At 43.8% G+C, this 26,246-nt stretch overlaps 2 protein-coding genes across 5 annotated transcripts in view; one reads left to right on the top strand and one right to left on the bottom strand.

Moving 5' to 3' along the window:
- Positions 1 to 21,817, top strand: part of NR2C2 (nuclear receptor subfamily 2 group C member 2) — a 135,514-nt gene extending 113,697 nt beyond the window's left edge. For 2 of the 3 annotated variants that reach the window (XM_070574652.1, XM_070574651.1), the window contains one exon: positions 21,123 to 21,817. In XM_070574652.1, coding sequence (XP_070430753.1) covers positions 21,123 to 21,138 — 16 coding nt within the window. In that variant the 3' untranslated portion in view covers positions 21,139 to 21,817. The remainder of the gene's footprint in view (positions 1 to 21,122) is intronic. The other variant, XR_011526842.1, reaches the window with a different exon arrangement.
- Positions 2,201 to 25,022, bottom strand: MRPS25 (mitochondrial ribosomal protein S25). Of its 2 annotated transcripts, XM_070574655.1 has the most exons (6): positions 24,731 to 25,012; positions 23,794 to 23,927; positions 22,911 to 23,034; positions 15,004 to 15,110; positions 3,368 to 3,455; positions 2,201 to 2,605 (listed from the first exon to the last, which is right to left on the bottom strand). In XM_070574655.1, exons 1-6 carry the CDS (start codon positions 24,862 to 24,864, stop codon positions 2,413 to 2,415), a joined length of 780 nt encoding a protein of 259 aa, XP_070430756.1. In that variant the 5' UTR covers positions 24,865 to 25,012; the 3' UTR covers positions 2,201 to 2,412. The 2 variants fall into 2 exon arrangements, with proteins under 2 accessions (XP_070430756.1, XP_070430757.1); XM_070574656.1 differs by lacking the exons at positions 22,911 to 23,034; positions 23,794 to 23,927 and having other exon boundaries at positions 24,731 to 25,022.
- Positions 25,023 to 26,246: the final 1,224 nt, after the last annotated feature.

Genomic DNA, 26,246 nt, shown 5'->3' on the forward strand with positions numbered 1-26,246 from the left:
TCCTAATAGTAATAACACCACCTGACCCCCAGAGGCACTCAGAATGCTCTCACTGGAACCCCGTGTCAATGGTGAGGAAGCACCCTGAGACTCAGAACTCTGCGTTTCTCACCTCACCTCACCTCACTTCAGCCTCGGCCAGAAATGACTTCGCCCTTCATGGGCTATTTCATGGTCCCCTGGACTTGTACACCTTCAGTGCGAAAGGTGTGGAAGCCAAAAAGCCAGAGACGTTGCTAGAGCAGAGCACAGCTTGGGCTGCCAGACCACAGTGAGTGCCGTCACACTCAGAGCCAGGCCTCAAACCAGCAGATTCATCCTGTAAGGGTGTTTGCTCTCCAGGGTGAACATGTGTTAAGTTTCACAAGTTGGAAAGAAGTACGCTCCTCATGTCCTCTGACTTCTCCTTTTACAGGTGAGGATTCTGAGGTCCAAAGTCAGATTCTTGGCAGAACCCACTGGCAGGCAAAAAGCTTTAGCTGGCTCTGCCAGGTAGTACTCAAAACGAAAAGAAAATTGATCACTTCAGAACAAGGTTAAAAACCATCTCGTGAACACTGCTTGTGCAAATAAAATTAAGAAACAGTGTGTCACTTATAAAATCCTCATAGCAATTTTCTCTACTAATTTTCTCCCATTTCTGTAAATTTTAAACCCATCTATCAATCACTATTAAAGTAGGAAATGGGAGACAAAGGTTTGAAGAGATAATAATGCCCCCTAGTGGTGTTTATTTCCATGACTCGTTATCTGCTGCCTAAGAAACTGTCCACGCAAACAGTAACCGCGGCGCTGTCCCGTGAGGCACTGCACATTTAGTCTCTCTCTAAAAAGGGGGCATTACTTTGGTTCAGGGCGAGCCTTCTGTTTCGCAGCCTTTTTTGGGCCCCCTGTGGGCCATGGAGAGAAGGAATGCTTCCATAAGGCTTTCTGTCTCACTAGCTGTGGAGACAGACCGGAAGGAACGAACTCACTGAAAAGCCCTGGCAGCCGGTGTGAAGGCTGTGGCTGCAGTCAGTCAGCCGGGTGTGGTCATTAGAAACACCAGGAACTGAAATCAGCACCCACGGGCAGGAGCAGAACGGAGGATAGATTTCTCTACCCACCCCTCCAAAACGGTGACGGGGGAGAGGGCGCCACGGTATTGAATTTCAATTCGACACAACCCTAGTAAGCCTGCGATCATTCAAGGAGCACCTGCCCGTTACACGTTAGACCCACACGCCCACCTTGCCCTCCCAACCCCCGCAAGCCATCACCCTGAACAGGTCCATAACTTGAGCATCAAAATTGTCCCGATTTGATGAGATAACCTGCAACATTCATATAAAACATTCTAGTTTCACGTCATTTCCCGCGGCTAACGCCCTCACGGGGCAGGGACTGCCTTTACTCCCACTTTACAAACAGCGTTAGGCCTTGGCCAGTGTTCTGGTCAGCAGGGGAGCTTGGACCTCAAGCCTGCTCTTCTAAGCCCCGCTGTTTTGCCATGTCCCGTAAGGCAAGGTCTCCTTGAGTGTTTCCATGCGTCTGTGGTCCAGCTGGCCCTTCACTTTCTGACCAAGTAAACCTATTCTTCTGGTGACCCTAGAGGGCTCTGGTGTCCCCTGAGGGCTGAAACTAGCATAACTAAAGCAACAGCAATGTCAGTGTCCTGTGAGGAAAGAACTCCCCCGCAGGCCTGCAGTAACGCCTCCCCCTCTTCCAAGCCTCCAGCACCAACCCTCAGGGCAGTTCCTGCAAACCTGCCTGCTAATGGGCAGGGGGCTGGGGCCACAGGGCTGGCAGTGGCTGACTCACCAGTGGGCACATTCCTGAGGTGGGTCTGCCAGCCAGCCACCAGGGGCCTCCTGCCTCTCTGGCACACCCACGGCCAGGCCCCTCAGGAGGAAAGGGTCGGTGGGCTTTAAGTTAAAAGGTGAACACTGCACAAAGGCTTGCCCTGGGGTTTCTGAAAAATACCCAAAGAGCCTGAATGGAGGGGACCATCCACACAGATGGCCCCAGCCAGACGGCCACAGCAGCTCCTAATTCTCCAGAGCAGGGTCTGGAAGAAGAGCCGAAGCTGATGGAGACCAGGAAAGGGCCGCAGGACCAAGACAGGGATGTCAACAGGCTGCGGCCTTACTCTTCCGCATCCCAAAGCCCTCTCCCCATGCAGGCCTTCCTGCTTGTGCCTATCAGACCCCACACACCACACTGCTGGAGACAGAAGCATTTTATTGACCTGCTGCAGGAGGGATATTCATTCAGTGGCTCAACTGCAGATACTCCTTCCCCTCCCCCACGTCCTTGCACACAGGTGTGTGACGGGGATCCTTTTATTGCAAAAAGCTCTTCAGAGTCTCTCCAGGGACAGGACCAAGGCTTCCCTGTGGCCAAGGTAGCCCCAGCCCCTAGTGGCCTAAGGCCTTAGTCCTGGGCACCAGCTCTGAGAGTTGCTTTGTACTTTCCCGTCATCTCCTTGGGTAAAGGCACCAGGCCCGGGCAGGGTACCTGCCCTTCCACCTCACAGATGCATTCCCGTAAGCAGTACTTTCGGGGGCCAAAGTGCGCTGGGTGAGAAAGCTGCTTTTTCTCTTGCTCCTCTTTCTTGAGGGTTTCTCTGCCAAAAAGCACAGACAAGAAGGCATAAGGAACATTGCTCTGAGCCTCTGGGAAGCACGGGACTTAGCGAGTGAACCCCCGCATCAGCCAGGGAGAGCTGCATCTCCGCCTCCTAACCTGCTCCTCACTGCCAAAGCCTAGCCCTTCCCTCCCCACAGGCCTCCCAGAGGAGGGAGGAGGCACAGCAGGAAGGCCTGCATGTGAGCAGTGTCAGGCCCCGTGGGGGAAGGTCACTCGCCACAGGCCCACACAGCAGCGGTCAGCCTTCCGACAGCCGAGAGGCCGACAACCAGGATACAGGGGCCTGGAAAGACACTGGCCTGCTTTCGCAAAGACAGACTTTCTTGGCTTCCCTCCCTTTCCTCCTTTCATCCATGGAAAGAAAAAGGACGTGTCACAGCAGGTCCCAGGAAGAGACACCCAGCAGCTCCAAGCTGAGATTCCCAAGGACAGAGGTGGTCAGAGCCATCCAGGGCAAGCATTTCAGCAGCATCTCAGCTTCCTTTAACCCCAGGAGGGACGGACATCTTCATCCCCACTTCACAGCAAGGAAGGTACAGCTCACACAGGCTCAGTGACTTACTGTCACCTATCTGTGCGCAGCAAAGCCAGATGGAACAGACTTTATAGCCACGCTCTCCGGCTGGTGTCCGTGGCTTGCTGTCAGGGAGTCTGCCCTCTCAACACCCCTCCCAATGCACCCCTTCTCTCAAATTCTCTAGGCTGTTTGCTCCCTTCCAAGTCAATCCCAGCAACTCACTCATTCTTCCCCAAGACTTTTTTGATGTGCTCCATGATCTCCTTATTGCTCTTGGTCTCCACATCCACAAGGACCTGCTCCCCAGAATCTGGAAACAGGAAGCAAAGGGGAGAAGAAAAGCTGAAACTCGGCAGTGTGCTCCTCAGCCTCAAATGGTGGTGATTTGGGATTTGCTTTTAGTGGAGAAACTTTAACAATAAAATAAATATGCTTGTTTATATAACTCATAATGCCACCCTTCCTTTTTTCCATATTTCTTTAGACACGAGCAGACAAATCTTAAGTATGTACAAAAGCGTACTATTTTAATGGAAAGAAATCCCACATTCATGGATAGGGAGATTCAGTATCATTTAAGATGGCAGTTCTTCCCCAAACTGGTCTATAGATTCAGTGCAATCCCTATCAAAGTCCTAGCAGGTGTTTTTGTAGAAACAGACACGTTGGGCCTAAAATTCATGCAGAAAACCAAAAATAGCCAAAACAATTTTGAACAACAAGAAAATGGGAGGATGTTCACTTTCCAATTTCAAATTTACTATAAGCTACAGTAATCAAGACAGTGTGGTACTACCAAAAGAACAGACCATAGAATAATGGAACAGAACTGAGTCCAGAATAAACACTCATATGTATGGCCAATGGATTTTCAGCAAAGATGCCAAGACAATTCAATGAGGAAAAAATAGTTTTGCCACAAATGGTGCTGGGATAACCGGATATCCACATGCAAATAAATGAATTTAGACCTTTACCTCGCCAAATTAAAAAAAAAAAAAGGAGGGGGAGCTCAAAAGGGATCAGAGACCTAAATGTAAGAGCTAAAACTTTCAGAAGAGAACAGAGAAAATCTTCATAACCTTACCTAAGCAAAGATTTTAAGATATGACATCAAAAACATGATCCATAAAAGAAAAATTTGATAAATTGAAATTCATCAAAATTCAAAACTTTTGTGCTTCAAAAGACACCAAAAGCCACAGACTGGAAGAAAATATTCATAATGCATATATCTGATACAGGATTTGTACCCTGACTATATAAAGAACTCTCACAATAAGATAATCCAATGAAAAAATAGGCAAAATATCTGAATAAACATTTAACAACCACCACCAAAAAAGGCTAATAATAAGCACATGAAAAGATACTTAATATCACTAGTCATTAAGAAAATGCAAATTAAAACCACAATGAGATACCAGAGTGGCTAAATTCCTTTTAAATGGACAATATTAAGTGCTAGTGAGGATGCAAAGTAACTGGAACTCTCCTGCATTACTGGTAAAATGCAAAATATTGCAGCCACTTTAGCCAGTGAATAAAGACACACACACACAAGGGAAAGAAAGAAAAAGATTGGGAAGGAAGAAGTAAAACTTCCTGTTTGCAGATGGAATGATTATGTGAGTGAATTTAGCAAGGTTGCAAGACACAAGGCCTACTACAAAAATCAGCTGTACTTCTAAAAAATGAAATTTTTTAAAATACCATGTACAATAGTCATAAAAGATACTCAATATTGTTCAAATGTCCATTCTCCTCAAAATGATCGATAACATAATTCCAATCAAAATCCCAGCAAGTTTTCTAGAAACTGGCAAGCAGATTTTAAAGTTAACATGGAAATACAGAGAACCTACAATAGCCAAAGTAATTTGGGGGGGGAAAAAGACAAAGTTAGATTTATACCTCCTGATCTTAAGACTTAAAAAAACCAAGACATTGTGGTGATATTAGTATAAGGAAAGACAGTGAAAGGGGTGAAGAGTTCAGAAATATTGGTCAAGTGACTTTTTTGTGTATGGTAAAATAAAACGTAAAATTCACACTTTTAACTTCTATTTTGTATTTTTTTAGGTAAGAACTTGGAGTTTAAGCTTTATTTCTGTTGATCAAACCTTCCTTTTGTTATTCTTTTATTGAGGTCATAAAGTTTATAACATTGTGAAATTTCAGGTGTACATTATTATTTGTTGGTCACCATGGGTATCCCCCAGCCCCCTTCCCCTCTGGTAACCACTAATCTGATCTCTTTCTCCATGTGATTGTTTACCTTCCATATCTGAGTGAAATCATACAGGGTTTGTCTTTCTCTGTCTGGCTTATTTCGCTTAGCATAATACCCCCAAGGTCCATCCATGTTGTTGCAAAGGGGACAATTTTGTCTTTTTTATGGCTGAGGAGTATTCCATTGTATATACCACATCTTCTCTATCCATTCATTGCTCGATAGGCACTTGGGTTGCTTCCACGTCTTGGCTATTGTGAATAACGCTGCAATGAACATAGGGGTGACTAAGTCTCTTTGAATTGTTGATTTCAAGCTCTTTGGATAAATACCCAGTAGTGGGATAGCTAGGTCGTACGGTATTTCTATTTTTAATTTTTTGAGAAATCTCCATACTGTTCTCCATAGTGGCTGCACCAGTTTGCATTCCCACCAGCAGTGTACGAGAGTTCCCTTTTCTCCACATCCTCTCCAACATTTATTTTTTGTGCTCTTAACATTAGCCATTCTGATGGGTGTGAGGTAATAGCTCAGTGTAGTTTTGATTTGCGTGTCCCTGCTGATTAGCAATGTTGAACACCTCATGTGCCTACTGGCCATCTGTATGTCTTCTCTGGAAAAATGTCTGTTCAGATCCTCTGCCCAGTTTTTGATTGGGTTGTTTGTTTTCTTGTTGTTGAGTTGTGTGAGTTCTTTTATGTATTCTGGAGATTAACCCTTTGTCAGATATATGATTTGTAAATATTTTCTCTCAGTTGGTGGGCTGTCTTTTCTTCTGTTCCTGGTTGCCATTGCCTTGCAGAAGCTCTTTAGTCTGAGGAAGTCCCGTTTGTTTATTTTTTCTTTTGTTTCCCTTGCCCAAGTAGACATGGTATTCAAAAAGATCCTTCCAAGACCAATGTCAAAGAGGCTACTGCCTATATTTTCTTCTAGGAGTTACATGGTTTCACATTTTATGTTCAAGTCTTTAATCCATTTTAAGTTTTCTGTATGGCAAAAGATAGTGGTCTACTTTCATTCTTTTACATGTAGCTGTCCAGTTTTCCCAGCACCATTTATTGAACAGACTTCCCTTTCTCCATTTTTGTTGAAGATTACCGTCCATAGATGTGTGGTTTATTTCTGGGCTTTCAATTCTCTTCCATTGATCTGGATGTCTCTTTCTGTACCAGTACCATGCTGTTTTGATTACTGTGGCTTTGTAGTATAGTTTGAAGTCAGGCATTGTGATGCCCTCGGCTTTGTTCTTTTTACTCAGATTGCTTTGGGTATTCAGGGTCTTTTGTTGCCCCACATGAATGAATCTTTGTTCTGTTTCCGTGAAGAATGTCACTGGGATTCTGACTGGGATTGCATTGAATCTGTAGATTGCTTTAGGTAGTATGGACATTTTAACTATGTTTATTCTTCCACTCCACGTGCATGGAATATCTTTCCATTTCTTTATGTCATCATCAATTTCTTTCAACTGTGTCTTATAGTTTTCATTGTATAGGTCTTTCACCTCCTTAGTTAAATTTATTCCTAGATATTTTATTCTTTTTGTTGCTATTCGAAATGGGATTGTATTCTTGAATTCTGTTAGTTCGTTATTATAGAAATGTCACTGATTTTTGTAAGTTGATTTTGTACCCTGCAACTTTGCTGTAGTTGTTGATTATTTCCAGTAGTCTTCCGATGGGTTCTTTAGGGTTTTCTATACATAAAATCATGTTGTCTGCAAACAGCAAGAGTTTCACTTCTTCATTGCCAATTTGGATACCCTTTATTTCTTTTTCTTGCCTAACTGCTCTGGCCAAAACCTCCAGTACTATGTTGAATAACAGTGATGAGAATGGGCACCCTTGTCTCGTTCCTGTTCTCAGAGGGATGGCTTTCAGTGTTTCCCCGTGGACTACGATGATGGCTGTGGGTTTGTCATATATGGCCCTTATTATGTTAAGGTATTTTCTGTCTATACCCATTTTATTGAGGGTTTTTATGATAAATGGATGTTGGATCTTGTCAAATGCTTTCTCTGCATCTAGGGAGATGATCATGTGGTTTTTATTCATTTTGTGAATGTGATGTAGCACACTGATTGATTTGCTGATGTTGAACCATCCCTGCATCCCTGTTATAAATCCCACTAGATCATGGTGTTTGATCCTTTTAATGTATTGCTGTATTTCGTTTGCCAATATTTTGTTGAGGAATTTTGCATCTATGGTCATCAGCGATATTGGCCTGTAATTTTCCTTCTTTTGTTGTCCTTGTCTGGCTTTGGTCTCAGGGTGATGTTGGCCTCATAAAATGTGTTAGGAAGTATTCCGTCCTTTTTGACTTTTTGGAATAATTTGAGGATAGGTATTAAATCTTGGAATGTTTGGTTGCATTGTCCAGAGAAGCCATCTGGTCCTGGACTTTTATTTTTGGGGAGGTTTTCAATTACTGTTTCCATCTCTTTACTTGTGACTGGTCTGTTCAGATTCTCTATTTTTTCTTGATTCAGTTTTGGAAAGTTGTATGAGTCTAAGAACTTATCCATTTCTTCTAGATTGTCCAGTTTGTTGACATATAGTTTTTCATAGTATTCTCTTATAATCCTTTGTATTTCTGTGATATCCATTGTAATTTCTCCTCTTCTATTTCTAATTTTACTTATTTAAGCCTCTTTTTTTCTTAGTGAGTCTGGCTAAGGGCTTGTCAGTTTTGTTTATCTTCTCAAAGAACCAGCTCTTTGTTTCATTGATCCTTTCTACTGAGGTTTTCATTTTTGTTTCTTCTTTGATTTTTTGTCTCTAGTTCATTTATTTCTGCGATAATTTTTAATATTTTCCTCCTTCTGACTTTGGGCTTGCTTTGTTCTTCTTTTTCTAGTTCTTTTAGGTGTAGTTTAAGATTGCTTATTTGAGATTTTTCTCGTTTTGTTAAGGTGGGCCTGTATTGCTATGCATTTCCCTCTTAGGACTGCTTTTGCTGCATCCCATATGAGTTGGTATGCTGTATTTTAATTTTCATTTGTCTCCAGATTTTTTTTATGTCTCCTTTAATTTCTTCATTGACTATTCAGTAGCATATTTAGTCTCCACATATTTGTCACTTTCTCAACTTTTTTCTTGTAGTCGATTTCTAGTTTCATAGCATTATGGCTGGAAAAGATGCTTGATATGATTTCAATGTTCTTAAATTTATTGAGGCTTGCCTTGTTTCCCAACATATGGTCTATCCTTGAGAATGTTCTGTGTGCACATGAGAAAAATGTGTATTCTTTTGTTTTTGGATGGAGTGTTCTATATACATCTGTTAAGTCCATCTGGTCTAGTTTTTCCTTTAATTCCAGTATTTCCTTGTGGACTTGGTGTCTGGATGATCTATCCATTGATGGGGTGTTAAGGTCTCCTACTATTATTGTCTTGCTGTTAATATCTCCATTTAGGTTTGTTAACAGTTGCTTTATGTACTCTGGTGCTCCTGTGTTGGGTGCATCTATAAGTGTTATGTCTTCTTGGTGGAGGGTCAGTTTCATCATTATATACTGCCTCTCTTTGTCTCTCATTTCCTGTTTTATCTTGAAGTCTACTTTGTCTGATATAAGTATGGCAACACCTTTCTTTTGTTTGCCATTAGATTGAAGCATCATCTTCCATCCCTTCACTCTGAGCCTGTGTTTGTCTTTAGAGCTGAGATGTGTTTCCTGGAGGCAGCATATTGTTGGGTCTTGTGTTTTTAATCCATCCCGTCATTCTGTGTCTTTTGATTGGAGAATTCAATCCATTTACATTTAGAGTGATTACTGAAATATGAGGGCTTAATGCTGCCATTTTATCAGTTTTCCAGTTTTCCAGTTGTTTTCCAGTTGTTTGGTATTTCCCTTATTTCTCCTCCTGTGTATTTCGGACTGCCAGTTCAGTTTGATAGTTCTCTGTGATGGTTTTCTCAGTTTCCTATTTTATCATTTGTGTCTGATTGTTTAGTGATTACCATGAGGTTTGTATAAAAAACCTCATAGACAAGACAGACCATTTTCTGATAGCCTCTTATTTCCTTAGCCTAAGCAGATTCCATCCCCCTCCTCTTCCCCTTCTCAGTTATTGTGTTGTCACATATTATTCCGTTTTGTGTTGTAAGTTTGTGATTAAAGTGATGAGATTATAGTTATTTTCTATGTTTTATGTTTTCCTTCCCTTTATTTATTTTTTTTAAAGATGGGCAGGTAAGCTAACATCTGTTACCAATCTTTTCTTTTTTTTTTTTTTTTGCTTTTTCTCCCAAAATCCCCCCAGTAGATAGTTGTATACTTTTAGTTGTGGGTCCTTCTAGTTGTGGCATGTGGGACGCCGCCTCAACATGGCCTGATGAGTGGTGCCATGTCCGTGCCCAGGATCCGAACTGGTGAAACCCTGGGCCGCAGAAGTGGAGCATGCAAACTTAACCACTCGGCCACAGGGCCGGCCCCTCCCTTTACCTTTAATGTTATATTTAAATGTTTGCTAACCTGTCCTCGTAGAGAGCTGCAACTTTCTGATTTTGTCTGCCTATTTATCTCCCTGCTCAAGGCTTGGTAAACCCTATTTTTTTTTTTCTGGTGTGAGGGCCTTCTTGAGCGTTTCTTGGGGGGAGGGGGATCTTGCAGCAATGAACCCCCTCAGCTTTTGTTTATCTGGCAAAGTTTCTATTCCTCCATCATATCTGAAGGATAATTTTGCTGGATAGAGTATTCTTGGCTGAAAGGTTTTATCTAGCAGAATCTTGAATATATCATTCCACTCTCTGCTAGCCTGTAAGGTTTCTGCTGAGAAATCCGCTGACAGCCTAACAGAGGTTTCTTTGTCACTGACTTTTGCCAGTTTTACTGACACTTACCTTGGAGAAAGTCTTCTTGCACTGATAAAATTAGGAGTTATTTTAGCTTCTTTTACTTGCAATCCCAGCTCCTTCCCCAGGTTTGGGAAGTTCTCAGATATTATTTCTTTGAAGCTTTCTGCTCCTTTCTCCCTTCCTTCTCCCTCTGGAAAACCTATAATCCTTACGTTGCATTTCCTAATTAAGTCAGATATTTCTTGGAGAATTTCTTCATTGCTTTTTAATCTTTGTTCTCTTTCCTTCTCCATGTGAATCATTTCTATATTTCTGTCCTCCAAGCTGCTAATTCTGTCTTCCATAACATCAGCTCTGTTATTCAAGGACTCCAGATTTTTATGCCATTCATTGAGTTTTTCATCTCCAACATTTCTGATTGGTTTTTCTTTATAGTTCCAATCCCTTTTGTGAAGAATTCCCTCTGTTCATTAATTTTGTTCCTGATTTCATTGAACTGCCTTTCTGAATGTTCTTGTAATTCATTGTTTTTTTATGATAGCTATTTTGAATTCTCTGCCATTTAGATTGTAAATTTCTGCACCGTCAGGATTGATTTCTGGGTGCTTGTCATTTTCCTTCTGCTCTTGAGTATTAATATATTTCTTCATACTGTTTGATGGCATGGACTTATGCCTTCACATAGTGGAAGTATCTGGCTGCAGATTCCACCTGCCGCTGCAGGAGGGTCAGCAAGAGCTGTGTATTCTGAGCCTGCGGAGATCCCTGGCATCTGTGTCTGTCCTTTGGAATCTATGCTGACAGGGCACATCTGTGATTGTCGACTTACTGCTGCTGCTTTACAAAATGAATGTGCATGCGCTCTGGTGGGGGTCCTTTGCTCTGACCTAGCAGCCAAGCTGGTCAGTGTGCTGGACAGTGGGAGGGGTGCTTCCCTTCGTGTGTGCATCCTGGGGGCATTCTCACCCTGCCCTCACTATCTGCCCTCCTGGGGTACAGGCTTGATGAAAACACCCCTGCAATTGCCTGGCCTCCTCTGTGTGGGGCTTTTCATGGCCAGGAGGCAACTCAGAAAATGAAGGTGTTCCCACAGAGAGCCACCCCTCCCCCCTCTCTTCTCAGAGCAGCACGTGGTCCTGTACCCTGGGTCACTGCCACAGAGGGAGAGGAGATCCCCTCACCTCCTTCCACTTCCTCCCCGGGGGTCCAGCACCTCCACCTTCACACGTATAGCTGCGTAGGTCTCTCAGACGTCTACTGTGTTGTATGAATGTCCTTTTCACTGTATCTGAGGGGGGCCAGTCTAAGGGAAGAGACCACTCTACCATGATGCTGACGTCATTCTCTCTCCTTAACTATTTTAAAGTGTACAATTTGGTGGCTTTTAGTACACTTACAATGTTGTGCAACTATCACCACCATCTAGTTCCAGAACTTTCTCATCACCACAGAGAGAAACCCTGTACTCATTAAGCAATCACTTTCTATTCCCCACACCACCCCTTCCCCAGCCCCTGACTTTGTCTCTAAATGGACTTGCCTATTCTGGACATTTCATATAAACAGTATTATACAATATGTGGCCTTTTGAATGTGCCTTTCTTCACTTAGCATAATTTTTTCAAAGTTCATCTGTGTTGTAGCATGTGTCAAACTTCCTACCTTTTTGTAGCTGAGTAATAGTCCACTGAATGAATACAGTGAATTTTGTTTATCCATTCATGGCTGATTGATTTTTGACAAAGATGCCAAGGAAATTTAATAAGGGAAAGAAGTGTCTTTCAACAAATGGTGTGGTAACAATTGAATATCGAGAATCTAAAAAAATAAAAATGACTCTCAATCGCTATCCTCACTTAATACACAAATAACTCAAGTTAGATCATAGACTTAAATGTAAAATCTAAAACTATAAAATTTCCAAAGGAAAAAGAGGAGAAAGCCTTTGCAACCTTGGGGTAGGCAGAGATTTCTTGGACAGGACATGAAAAGCTTTAAATATAAAAGAAAACAAATGATAAGCTGCAGCTCATCAAAATTAAAACTTCTGCTTTCAAAAGGCACCATTAAGAAAATGAAAGCAAGCCACAGGTTGAGAGAAAATACTCAAAATATATATATCTGACAAAGGAAATTGAATCCAGAATATATAAAGAACTCAATAAGAAAACCCAGTTTTTTTTTTTAACAGACAAAAGATTCAGTCTTCACAAAAGAAATATGAATAGCCAATAAGTACATGAGACGACAGTCACAGGGAAATGCAAATTAAAACTTCAGTGAGATATACACCCATGTGAATGGCTAAAATTTAAAAGACAAGGTAGTGAGCAGAATAATGGCCCCCAAAGATGTCCCCATCCTATTCCCCCAAGAACTGTGAATATGTCACCTTATGTGGCAAAAGGGGCTCTGCAGACATGATTAAAGGACCTGAAGACAAGAAGATTCTCCTGGATAATCTAGTGTGCTCAACTTAATCACACAGTCCTTAAAATCAGAGAACCCATCAGGGCTGCGGTCAGAGGGACATGTGACTGTGGAAGAATGGCCAGGTATGCATTGCTGCTGTCAGAAGATGGAGGAACGGGCCACAAGCCAATGTGGGTGGCCCCTAAGAGCTGGAAAAGGCACGGGAATGGATTCATCCATAGAGCCTCCAGAAAGGAAGGCTCTGCTGACATTGATTTCAGCCACACTGGGCTTCTAACATACAGAGCCGTAAGCTAAGAAATTTGTGTTGCTTTAAGCCACCAAGTTTGTGGTGATTTGTTACAAAGGAAACTAATAACAAATAACAATACCAGTCTGGATGAGGATGCGGAGCCATCAGGACTCTCTCACCCTGCTTACTGGAGGTGAAATGGCACAAGCATTTTGGAAATCTGTTTGACAGTTTTTAAGAACATTACACACCTATTCTATGACCCAGAAATCCCATCCTGAGTATGCCCAGAAGAACTGAGTGCCTATGTCCACAAAGAAGACTTGTGCAAGAAGGTACTAATGTGCACCTTATCTTAGCAGCCAAAAACTAGAAACGACCCTTGGCAGCCATGGAGGCCCATCACTCAAACCTCCCCTCAAGAGGCCCTCCTGTGAGAAGCAGCCAGCTGACAGCTGTTGTGTCTTGGAATCCACTGCACACCAGAGCCAAGCTCAGGCTCTCCCTGACCTAGGTCTAGGACATGGTCATTTCTGCCCAACACAGCACTAGAACCTTCCGCTCGGTTGGCCCAGACTTTCTGAGACCTGCATCACATCTGAGGTACCTCCTTCCAGACCTGCTTCCCTTCCCTCTCCTCTCCTTTCGGAGATGTCAAACCTGTTGGGCCACCTGAAGACTCCCTGCCCACTTCTCCTCCCTCTCCCCTTAGCTCCAAGAAATCTCATACTTCTAACTCCGCCTTGGCATCTAACAAAAACCCAAATGTTCACCAACAGGTGAATGGACAAATAAACTGTGGTATATTACAGTAATGGAATACTACTCAGCAATAAAAATGAATAAACTACTGATACACATAACACGGATAAGTCTCAAAGACATGATGAGTAAAAGCCAGACACAAAAGAACATGTACTGTGAGATTCGATTTATATCAAGTTCTGAAACAAATAAAACTAATCTATGGTGAAAGAGGCAATAGTGGTTGCCTCTGGTGGAAGCAGGAATTAACTGGAAAGCACCTCTAGAGAACTTTCTGGAGTACTAGAAATGTCCTGGGTCTTCACTGGGAAAGTCGTCAGAACTCAATCAATGCACATTAGACCCTTGCATTCATTACAGGTAAATCACACCTCAATAAAGTTAATTTTTTAAAATGCAAACACAAAATACATATCCAAAATTGCCACACACCACCACTGTCTTCACCTCCCTTGCTCTATTCTCCCTTTTTCTTCATTGCACTTACCTTCTAACATACCATCTTGTTAAGTTTCTTGTTCATTCTGTCTGCTCCTGCTAGACTATCATGGCATCTCTACAAGGGCACAGAGCTTTGTGGTGTGGCTCCCTGACACCCCAGCACCCAGAACAGTGCCCAGCTCCTAGCAGGCTCTGTACAAATCTGCTGATTGAATGAAAGAACATCATTTGTGTCCTGAGGTGTTTCCCAATCTACACTTCTTTTGACTCTCCTAACTGTGCAGGGTAGACATTCTGCCTTCACTTGAGAAATGCAGCAATGGCAAGGTTACTGGCTCACGGTCAGAATGAGAGAGTAGAGGCCTGGGCCAAAACGTCTGGTCTTCTCATTTCTAAGCACCGAGCCCAACTTAACTGAATAAACATTCACTTTAGCACCTCAAGGGGGCAGGAAAGCAGCGCGGCCATGTAAGCGTACATGGCCCAAAGAGGACACAGAGACACATACACTGTTTCAGAGAATGTGGCCAGCACTGAGAGAGACGAGCTTCGGGACACAGGGAAGGGCCACTCTAGGGGAGCAGAGAAGGCTTCCTGGGAGAGTGGTGCCCACGCTGAGTCTTGAAGGATTTAAAAACAATTAAATAAGCTAAGAAAGGTAGAAAGGGAATTTCCAGCAGAGGAACCAGCAGGAGCAAGGGCATCAGAGCATGGTGTGGCAAGGGAATTTGGAACAACTAGCCCATGCAGTGTGAGGCATGTACGGCATACAGGGGCAACAGGAGATGAGGCTGGGGGAAGAGAAGTCCAGATCTCAGGGGGCACTGTGCACCAGTGATGGGACCTCTGGAAGTTTCCAAGAGCCTGAATCTCAGGTCACCCTGATGGCTACAGTTAGAGGAATGGACGGAGGAAAGACAGTCCTGGCCTACAGCAGAGAGGTCCCGCACTCACCTAGGTAGAATCGCAGGAAGGGTGACGGTGTCATGTTCTTAAACATCATGATCTGCACCCAAGGGTTTTTGTATTGAATCTGAGGTATGTTGAAAAACACAAATTTCCTGAAAAAGGAAGAAATTAAACCTGTGAAATAGAGTTTTTAATGTAAAATTTTGTTTACCTGTGTGCTCTTCTAGAGAGAACGTCTAGAACTTTCATCAGATTCTCAGGGGACCTTGCCACCCAAAAGGCTTAGAAAAGCAGCTCTCAGGAATCTATTAATGAATTCTCTGAACAGAGAGTGTTGGGACTCCCGGTTTGTCACTTGAAGGAAGAGAAATCTGTATCCCTACCTCACATTGCGCACTAACCCAGAACTCGCCAAAGGAGAAGTATAAATGTAAAAACGAAACTACAAAATGTCCTACATCTTGATGTGTGTGGTGATTACAGGGGTGTATTCATATGTGGAAGTTCATCAAGCTGTATACTTACATGTGTACACTTTATGTAGATTATACCACAATTTAAAAATGAATGAAACCATGAAAACAAACATGGGAAATATTTTTACAATCTAGGAATAGGAAAACCTTTAAAATTAGAAGGTTTAAAATACAGATAAACGTGGGGGCCAGCCCAGTGGCACAGCAGTTAAGTTCTCATGTTCTGCTTCAGCGGCCTGGGGTTCACCGGTTGGGATCCCGGGTGCAGACCTATGCACTGCTCATCAAGCCATGCTGTGGCAGGCGTCCCACATATAAAGTGGAGGAAGACGGGCATGGATGTTAGCTCAGGGCCAGTCTTCCTCAGAAAAAAAAAAAAAAGAGGATTGGCAGCAGATGTTAGCCCAGGGCTAATTTTCCTCGAAAAAAAAAAAATACAGATAAATGTGACTACATTAAAACAACAGCATGGCAAAATTTACCCAAAACAAAATCAACACTGGCCAAACCAAAAGGAAAATATTTGCAAAACATAAAACAAAATGCTACTTCCCTTGATATAGAGTTTTACACATCAATAATAAGATGTATATTCAATAACAACAAAAGACAAAGGCCACAAACAGACAGAAACCCAAATGACCTGTCATCACAGGGAGATTCTCAATATCTTCCCAATAAAGTCATATAAATCAAAATGATTCTTTTTCACCTCTTAGATCGCTGAAGAGTTTAAGGTTATTTATAAAAAGTTCACGCTCCATGAAAAAAGACAGTACCCTGCCAGTCACTCCAGAAGCCATTCCTATGCCCATCTCAAATACAAAGCCTCCCCCTCACCACAAAGAATAACCACTGTCCTGACTTTTAACTTTTTCCTTTTCGAGATATAATTGACACATAACATTTAATTAGTTTCAAGTGTATGATATGACAATTTGATATTTGTATATATTGTGAAATGATCACCACAATAAGTCTCGTTAACATCCATCACCTCACAGTTACAAGTCTTTTTCTTGTGATGAGAACTTTTAAGATAGCAACTTTCAAATATATAATAAGGCATTACTAAGTGCAGTCCCCATGCTGCACTGTCCTTTTGTATGCATTGTTACCTTCTTTTATTTGCAGTTTTATCATCTAACTATGCATCCCTGAACAATACAGTTTTACTGGGGGTTTTTTATGGAATATGTCTTTTAGGTCTCTAAATCTATAGGTTTCCCTGTAACTTCTTTTCTCCCCTTGCAATTTATTGTTGAAGAAACTGAATCATTTGTGCTACAGAGTTTCCCAGAGTCAGGATCCTGTTGACTGCAGCCTTGTAATGTAGTTTATCTATCATTACCCCCTGCCCTCTCTACTTCCTGCAAACTGACAGTTGAATCTAGAGGCTTTATCCGAGTCAGATTTGACTTTGGGGGAGGAAGACTCCCTGGTAGGTGCTGTCGTCTTCATCGAGAAGCACACAGTATCCGGGTGGCTCTCTTTTTGTGTTGCCGGCAGCCATTGGGGCCCAGTTCCTCAGGGCTTGGAAAGTGACGATATTCCAACTCTACTATCCCTTCTTCATTTATTGTTGAAATGCTTCTACAAAGACAAACTTCCCCTCATCAGTTATTTGGCTGCCCAGGGGTATATTCATGGGAAACATAAGATAAATTCTTGAGTTTTTCTCTTTATTTACCAGTTTTCAAAATAAAGACTTGGTTCCCAAGCATCCTTCCAAGGTGAGCAAAAAAAAATAAAAATGGCAAAAGGAAGGAGTCAGATTCTGGTACCTCTATATCTGGCAAAAAACTGGATCCTGACATAGTGTTGCTCAAACCAAAGGAAAAGTATCAATCTGAGGAGCAGGGTCTGATGCACCTGTTCTGAGTAGCACAGTTCTGTGCTTCACACTCCCCAATCACCTGAGCTCCTAACCAGTATCAGGACTCCTAGGATTCTACAAGCCCTCCAGATCTTTCCAGTACATTATATTATGCTCGCCTTAGCAACAAAGAGTTCATGCTGCTTGCCTTCCTCATCCAGAAAGCACGGCAGGGAGAACTCTTACCATAAGCAGATAAATTAGGGAAGGGAGCTGTGGTACATTACCAGACCACCAGTGACTGGAAAATCACTGCCTCATGATGCAACCAATTCTATGTCTGAATTTACTTAAATCTTAAAAATCTCTTCCCAATATTATACTGAATCTTCTTCCCTGTCACATCTTAATAAAACATTATAAAACTGAAATTAATAGGTCATTTGTGACTTAGGAAAACGGATTTCACTTACTTCTGAGACAAAAGCAAAACTGCAAAGAGTTGGAGTAAGTGAGCAGCATGGATGTGGGAAGAAGTGAGGGTAGTTGGTGAAGCGGGAGAGAAATGACACGCTAGTCTGAGGTAGTGACCAATCTCAGAGAATGTTTTAAAAGGCAATGGAAGCCAGTACATTTTTAGGTGAATCAGAAGGAGGTGACAGGGATAGATCGAGGAGCAACAGGGGAGATGAAGAGGAATGAGGAGCACAGATGGAGAAGAAAGTGCTGACATGCAGAAGGGACCTTGTTCGGGGTGGGGAGGCGGTACATGAATGATAATATCCGAGATAAAGAGATCTGAGAAAGCCATGTGAAATGTCTTTGGCTTAGTAAGGTGTTAAATAAATTCATGGGCTGTAAGTGATCTTAGAGACATCTAAAACAACCTCCTGATAAATGTATGCATTTCTTCCCCAACATTCAGGAAAAAGAGACAATTTCTTCTTCCAACTTCTAGTGGTAGGAAAATACTATCTCATGACACATTATAGGCTGTTTCTGAAGAGCTCAAAACTGTAAATGACTGTAGCAAATTGAGAAAAAAATCTCTCGTCTTATACCTTCCATCCACCTATCCCAGTTTTATCCTCTAAGACCACAAAAATTCCAATCTCTTTTTCAAATATCCACTCCAGATACTTACTTGAGGATAATTGCAATTTTTACTTTAATAGAGGAACTCATTCAAACATATCTTTTAAAATAAAGCCTTCCATTTCACAATCTGTTACTGGAGACACATCATCTGTTCCTATCATCCATCCTTTCCCATCTGATTAGAATAGCTTTAGTCTCTCTCCCCTCCCCTCTCTTTCTCCCTGTGCCTCTCTCCCTCTTTCTCCTGCAGTCTCTCCCTCCTTTCCCTCTCCTTCTGTGTCTCTATCTTTTCCCAGCTCATTTCTTCACTTGTCTCTTCATTTCCCTCTGCTTCATTCACACGTACTCTATCATGCTTACAGTCTTAGGTGTACGTGGCTATCAATAACTGGCACATTTTCTTTCAGACATGTTGCTTTTGAACAACGTACACACCCATATTTTAGATCTCAGGACTTAGAGTTCCCCATATGATTGTATTTTTCTACTTAGATTTGAATCTCGAGTTCATGTTGTCTCTGACCCATATGTTGTGCCATCCAAAGTCATGACCATGACTCCTGATACACTTTACAATACTTTCTCCCAGGAACTACTGAGACTTCCTTCTGCTGATTTTCTGTATCCCTTGACAGACAAGATTCTTGCATTCTACCAATATGAGACATATCAGACTCTTTTTCTCCCCAACTCCTTCTAAGCTTAAATTCCTTGTCATGAAATTAATAAAACTCAAGGAAAATACATGTTTAAAATCTTCACAAGAGTCATCTGGCCCTAGGGCAGAATCCACGTATTCCATATTAAACTATGTACCAGAAAACCAAATCCTGGTGATCACTTTACCTTTAAAACTTTGTCAAACCTCAGCTTCACATGAAAACAAGAAATTAAAGCCCAAAGTTCATGGGCCAGCCTGAGGGCATGGTGGTTAAGTTTGCACACCCTGCTTTGGCAGCCCAGGGTTCACAAGTTGGGATCCCAGGTGCGGAGCTACATACCACTCATCAAGCCATGCTGTGGCGGTGTCTCACATACAAAATAGAGGAAGATTGGCACAGATGTTGGCTCAGGGCCAATCTTCCTCACACACACATACACAAAAAAAGCCCAACATTTATCCTCAGCACTTTCTGGTTCTTATCAGAATTTTGTAGTGATATTTGATATTTTCTTATCACTTATTTTCTTAACTAGAAAACTTGTTATTACATTGACTCATTCTACAAATTTCTACTGAGCATTTATATTAAGATTACTATGCTAAACTGTATATATGACAAGGGAAATTAGACACTGTTATTATTCAAATGGAGTGCTCAATTTACTAGATATGTAAGTCAATGATTACATTAGAAAAATATTATATCTATGCATTTCTCAAGAACTGCAATTACTTTTATTACACAGGATAAAGAAATGACTGATTGTTGTCTGAAGGCAGAGAAATGTCAGAAACAGTCTCAAGAAGATACATTTTACTTGAGATCCCAGGAAAGGGCACAAGTTAGATTTTTATATTATTACAGATCTGCCATCTGGGAAGAAAGCATATCTTTGAATTGGACAGGTCATGTTGATACACAACTACTTTCCATAGCTTGAATAATGATTCTCCCACCATCGCAATAGACTATTTCACATCCTATAGACATAAGCAAAATGTCTTCACAATTCTTAAGATCTGTTGTTCTTCCTTGCCCTGTATGGATCTGTTTCCTGAGACAGTTCAAATTTACCCTAAATGAGGAAATACTGAGTTTGATATAACACAAATATGGTCCAGCTTAGGCTCTGCTCTCAAACACCTGGGGTTAAATGCTGCATCACCGCTAACTCCGACTAGTTGAGTGTTCTCTAGCAGGTATTTCATCTGAGTCTAACTTCTCATCTGTAACATAATAACAGTACCTACTTCATGTCTCCAGCAAGAACCATCCAGCACGCCCTATAAAGATACTGGAAGAAATGTTTTGAATGCCTTGCCTCCTTCTGTTTAGAGTTAAATTCAGGGTTTTCACGATCTAAAACACTACATATTTTAATTCTTTTCTTTTTTATTTTCTCAGTAAATTATCAGTTCGTTGAGGGCAGAAAAAATAAAAATTTAAAGATAAAAAAGCTATAGAAGTGAGGAAACATTTCCTTAAGAATATAAATTGGGGGGCCAGCACAGTGGTTAAGTTCGCATGTTCTGCTTCAGCGGCCCAGGGTTTACTGGTTTGGATCCCGGGCGCGGACATGGCACTGCTTGGCAAAAGCCATGCTGTGGTAGGCGTCCCACGTATAAAATAGAGGAAAATGCACATGGATGTTAGCTCAGGGCCAGTCTTCCTCAGCAAAAAGAGGAGGACTGGCAGCAGTTAGCTCAGAGCTAATCTTCCTCAAAAAAATAAATAAAAGAATATAAATTGGTTTAACTTCTTTGTAGGTCAATTTGGAACTAGCAAAATTTTAAAAGTATAGATCTTAGGGCCAGCTCCATGGCTGAGTGATGTAAGTTCGTGCGCTCAGCTTCAGTGGCCCAGGGTTTCACCAGTTCAGATCCTGGGCACGGACATGACACCACTCATCAAGCCATGTTGAGGCGGTGTCCCACAGAGCACAGCCAGAAGAACCCGCAACTAGAATATACAGCTATGTACTGGGGGGTCTTTGGGGAGAAGAAGAAGAAAAAAAAAGATTAGCAACAGACGTTAGCTCAGGTGCCAATCTTAAAAAAAGTAAAAACAAAAGCATGTATCTTGACTCAGTGATTTTGCTTCTGCTTTTAGATATGTTCACATTTGAACGCAAAGATGTGTGAGGTTCACTGCAGCAGTATTTGTTACAGCAAAGGACAGAAATGACTCACACGTCCCTCACTAGAGGACACCACTGGATGTCTGGATCCCTTTCCACTCGCTCTCCGTCCTGAATGGCTAACCTATATGGACTAAGAAATGAGCTTCCTTGCCCCCTGGCTTCATGTTGCATTGGGCCAATGGGAAGCATAGGCAAAAGACTAGGAGGGAGGTAGTCAAGGTATTTATTTCCCTGGCTTAGCCCCTGCCTGAGTCCCAGCCCTGTGGGCTCCTGTCAGGCAGCCTGTCTGTCTGCAGGTTCCAATAATCATTCTCCCCCTCACTCCTGCAAGCCCAGACCTGGGGTCTTGCACTGCTCCTTGTGGCTTCTTGCCCACACCTCTGTAAACAGTTCCTTAATTAAAGGCTCCTCAAATGATCTGAATTTAAATGCACCCTCTGCTTCCTGCTGCATACACCAGACGACAGAAGGTGCAAGTGGTACATGGGACAGAAACATAGTCACCTGGCTTGACCAACTTCCCAGCTGTATGACCCAGGGCAAGTTACTGCTCTGTGCCTCAGTGTTTATGCCAAGATGATTATGATGCAGAACCACCACTCCAGATGGGAGCTTGTAGTCTATTTTCAAGAAGATGAAATTGATAAATCAACAGAAAGCCTGACTGTGTGACCATTTATTTGGGGAGACTTCCATAATTGAAAGAAACAAAAGCAGATGAAATCTATCTGCAGTTGAAACAAAACAAAAGCCACGATAATTATTAACTCTAGAGAAAAAAAGCTTTGCAAAAACAAAAAAGGAAAAGCAGTCACAGTACTCTATTTGGCTCAACTGCGTACAGTGTTTTAAAAGTCACATTTAAACAGTGAATATTGTTCTATCCAAAATTCTGAAAGGACTGTATTGGGAGAATGGCGGGTGCAGTGCTATGCACGTGTTGGGGGCCGGGGAATGGCCATGGTGGGCAAAAAGCCAGATGCTCATTTTGCATAGTGGCAAGTCAACAGATAATGCCTAAAGCTAAACAAGTAAGAAGCAGCTCTCTAAGGATGGAATTTAACTATAGGGAGGTAACACTAATTAAATGGTTAGTGTGGAAAGTTGTTGCCTCTGGGGGAGGAAGCGGAGTTAGGGTACTTCTAGAAGCCTCGCAGGCCACAACAGCACAAAGGCTGAGTTTACCTTCCTGGGCTTAGGACACTTCCGCTCAACTCCCACCCCACAGCAGAGTATCCCAGAACTCCGTGCAAACAAACCAGGGCATATCCGTGCAGGACTTTCCCACACCTAAAACTATTAGGACAAAAATTCAACAGGGACTTTTAAATGGTTCTTGCTGAAGCATGGGAGGAAAGTCAGTAACTGTGGAAACTTTAGTTGAGCACCTGCTGTATGTGAAAGGCACTTCACTCGGCACTTTATACTCGAATCCTCAGTGACCCTGAAAGGTAGGGTTTTATGACTAAGGAAGCTGAGGTCAAAAAAGCTAAGTAACACACAACTAGGAGCACAACTAGTAAGTGAAAGAACCAGGGCCGTGATTAGCATCTGGACTTCTTCCACAGATAGGGTTCTGTGACTATCAAATTATCAAATTCACCTAGATCCTGGGGCTCAGGGCTGCACACACAGGAAGAACTCAATAAACGCTAACAGCTGTCACTGCTGTCACTGCATCTTAAAGCCAAGAGCGCCTGGCAGAGGTCAACAGAGACTTAGCCCTCAGACACTGAACAAAGCAGCTCCCAACATACCCGGCAGACACCCCAAGACGATGGCTAGCCCAGGGCTGTAGCACTGGCCACTGGCACTTGGAGCAAGGTCCAGGTGGGGACAGCTGAACTGCTGAGGGCACAGGAACAAGCAAAGGCCTGGGGGCTAGAAAAAGCAAGTCAGGCAGGGGCGCGAAATCACAAAGGGCACAGGCGGGACAGGCAAGGCCTTATCACTAGGAACAAGGAAACACAGAATGGCTGTTTGGATCCTGTTTACCTAAAAGGTATTAAAATACTTGAGTACAGTGCCTACAGGCTTATTCTGATTGGCTGACCATGTGAAAACCAGACATCTACATAAAAATCTAAATTTCTGGCTGCCGGACAAATCAGAAATGCTCCACACAGCCCACATGGAGCTAAGCTGGAGCCAGGCAGCTAATGACCCCTTGACACAGGGCACGCTTTCCAGTTCACAGGTCCATCCAGGTCGCCTCCCTGCTTCGGGCATGGCCTGGCCTCTGCCCTGACTCCTAGTGTGGACGGATGGATGCACACTGGGTTATGAGGCAGCATCCGGGCGCCCATTCACGTGTGACACCCAGTCTTCCAGGAAGCCCTCATCCCAGCTCAAGCAGGTCCAAGTTCTCCAGTCACCAGGGGACAGCAAATGACTAGGAGGCGCGGTGCAGTCAAGGCCCCTCACAGGGAGGGGGCCTCCCCAGGGAGATGCTCTCCCCGACCGTGCTGATCCATCCCACACCCAACCCTGAAGCTTCTGAAGGACGGGACCTTTTCCTTGGTCCCTGCAGAATTCCCAGCACGCCGCACGTGGCCTAGCATTCAGCAGGCACTCGACAAATTTATACTGAACACCAGCAAAGCCCCAAGCACTGCTGTTGCCTTAAGGTTCAATCCAAACCTTTCTCTCGCCAGCTTCGGCTCAGTGAGTCTCTGCTCCAGGCTGAAAACAGCATTATGGAGTCTGGGGCGGTGGGGGTGGCGGAGGAGCCCGCTGACCCGATCACGACGGTGAGGAGCCCTGCAAAAGAAGCCCTTCCAGGGGCCGGCCCGCGGAGCGGTTAAGTTCGCGCGCCCCGCTTCGCAGCCCGGGTTCGCAGGTTCGGGGGTTCGGATCCGCGGCGCAGACCTAGCACCGCTCATCAAGCCACGCCAACAAGTAGAGGAAGATGGGCATGGGTGTTAGCTCAGGGCCAATCTTCCTCAAAAAAAAAAAAGAGAGAGAAGCACTTTCCGAGCTACCACTCGCTCGCTCGATAGCTGTGGTACCTGGGGAAGCAAGTTAACTTAACCTCGCACCTTTTCCCCCTCCCTAGAGTGGGGACAGCAATGGTTTCCGTAAAGATCAAACGAGACCCGCGCCAGAGGCATCCAGAACCGTGCTGGACGTGCAGGGCCGGCTCGGGAAGCGCCAGCGCCCGCGACGCCTCTCACCGCGTCCCCACACGGGCCCTGCGACAGGCATCACCCCGGTCGGGACGCCGAGGAGGAGCAACTCGCCCAAACCAGCGCACAAAACCGGCGGGCTGAGAGCGGGGCCCACCCGGCGCCGTCGCCCCTGAGCACGCCCTCCCGCCGGCGCCGGGTGGGAAGGAGGCTGCGGCCGCCCCGCGCCAGCGCTGCCGCCCGGAGGGAAGCCTCGTCCTCCGCGTCCCCCGTCACGCCTGCAGCCGGCAAGCCTGGCCCTGCCGTCCTCTTCTCGCTGTGGGCCCGGAGCAAGCTGCTCCTGTCTGCTCATCCGCAGAATGGGGCGACGGCCGCAGGCTCAGGGGGCCGCTCCAGTCTCCCCGGGACTAGCACGCCACCACGGCCGTCGGCGTCGCAGGGCTCGGACTGACCTGGCGCCCTCGCCCAGCTCCCCGTGCGTGTTGTAGTTCACCGTCATAACCTTCACTGAGTCCTTGAACACCACGTCCCCCTGGCCCAGGTACTGCAGCGTGCGGCGGATAGGGAAACGGCCCTTCATGGGCATGGCGGCGGCGGACAGGGCGGGCCGCAGCCCGAGCAGCGAAGAGACCAGAGCAGCCGCCGCTGCCGCGCCAGCGGACCTCGCGCGGCCGCTTCTCTGCGTGGTTTTCCACTTCCCGCGCAGACTCACAGGAGCCGTCTCCCGGCGGGCAGCGCACGCCGCGGGGCAGCCTGGGAGTTGTAGTCCTGGCTGGCGGAGCATTGTTGTTGGGGGAGCGGGTATGTACACCTTGCTTTTGGAACACCCTCCTCCTGGGACGTTTAGATTTTCATGCTTTGTAACTTAGTACCCGCCTCGCCGCCAGGGAAAATATTTTTAAATAGACTCTAGCTCAATCATTCTGACAACAAAATTACACTAAGAAATAAATCAAGAGAGCTGAGTTGGGATACTAAGTCGGCTAGTAACTTGCTATTCCACCTCAAATAAGTCAGTTTTTCTCTCTCAACTTCTCCAGTTTCAAAATGAAGGACTCAGACTGCGCAATTTTTATTTATTTATTTATTTATTTATTTATTTATTTATTTATTTTTGAGGAAGATCAGTCCTGAGCTAACTGCTGCCAATCCTCCGCTTTTTGCTGAGGAAGACTGGCCCTGAGCTAACATCCATGCCCATCTTCCTCTACTTTATATGTGGGACGCCTGCTACAGCATGGCCTGCCAAGCAGTGCCACGTCCCCGGCAGGATCAGAATCAGCCAACCCGGGGCCACCAAGCAGAACTTGCGAACTTAACCGCTGCCCCACCAGGCCAGCCCCCAGACTGCGCAATTTTTAACACTGACTTTAAAAAAAAAATGATTTGCAAAAGGAAAAAGAAAAGTTTGGGACTTACTCCTTCCTAGTTCAGGCACTTAGCTTTGGACCTCGATGTTTTCATAAGCAAAAGTGAATGAGATGCAGTTCTAAGGTGCTCTTATTGATCTGAGAACGTTTTTATTTCTCCTTCACTTTTCAAGAATAATCTTGCCAGATATAGAACTCTAGGTTGGTGGAGGATTTTCTTTTAACACTTTAAATTTTTCACTCCACCGTCTTCTTGCATGGTTTCTGACCAGTAGTCAGTTATAATTCTTATATTTGTTTCTCTATAGGTAAGAGAGTATTTTTTCTTCTGGCTTCTTGCAAGATTTTCTCTTCTTCTTTGGTTTATGGAGTTTGAATAAGATATCCCTAGGTGTAGATTTTGGGTATTTATCCTGCTTGGTGTTTTCAGAGCTTCCTGGATCTGCAGTTTGGTGACTGTCATTAATTTTGGAACGTTCTTGGCCATTACTTCAAATATTTCTTCTTCATTCTTTTTTTTTCTCCTTCTGGTATTCCAATTACATATACTTTACATTTTTTGAAATTGTCCCATAGTTCTTGGATGTTCTATTCTTTT

This window comes from Equus przewalskii, chromosome 15 (genome assembly GCF_037783145.1).
Source record: "Equus przewalskii isolate Varuska chromosome 15, EquPr2, whole genome shotgun sequence".
Lineage (NCBI taxonomy): Eukaryota > Metazoa > Chordata > Mammalia > Perissodactyla > Equidae > Equus > Equus przewalskii.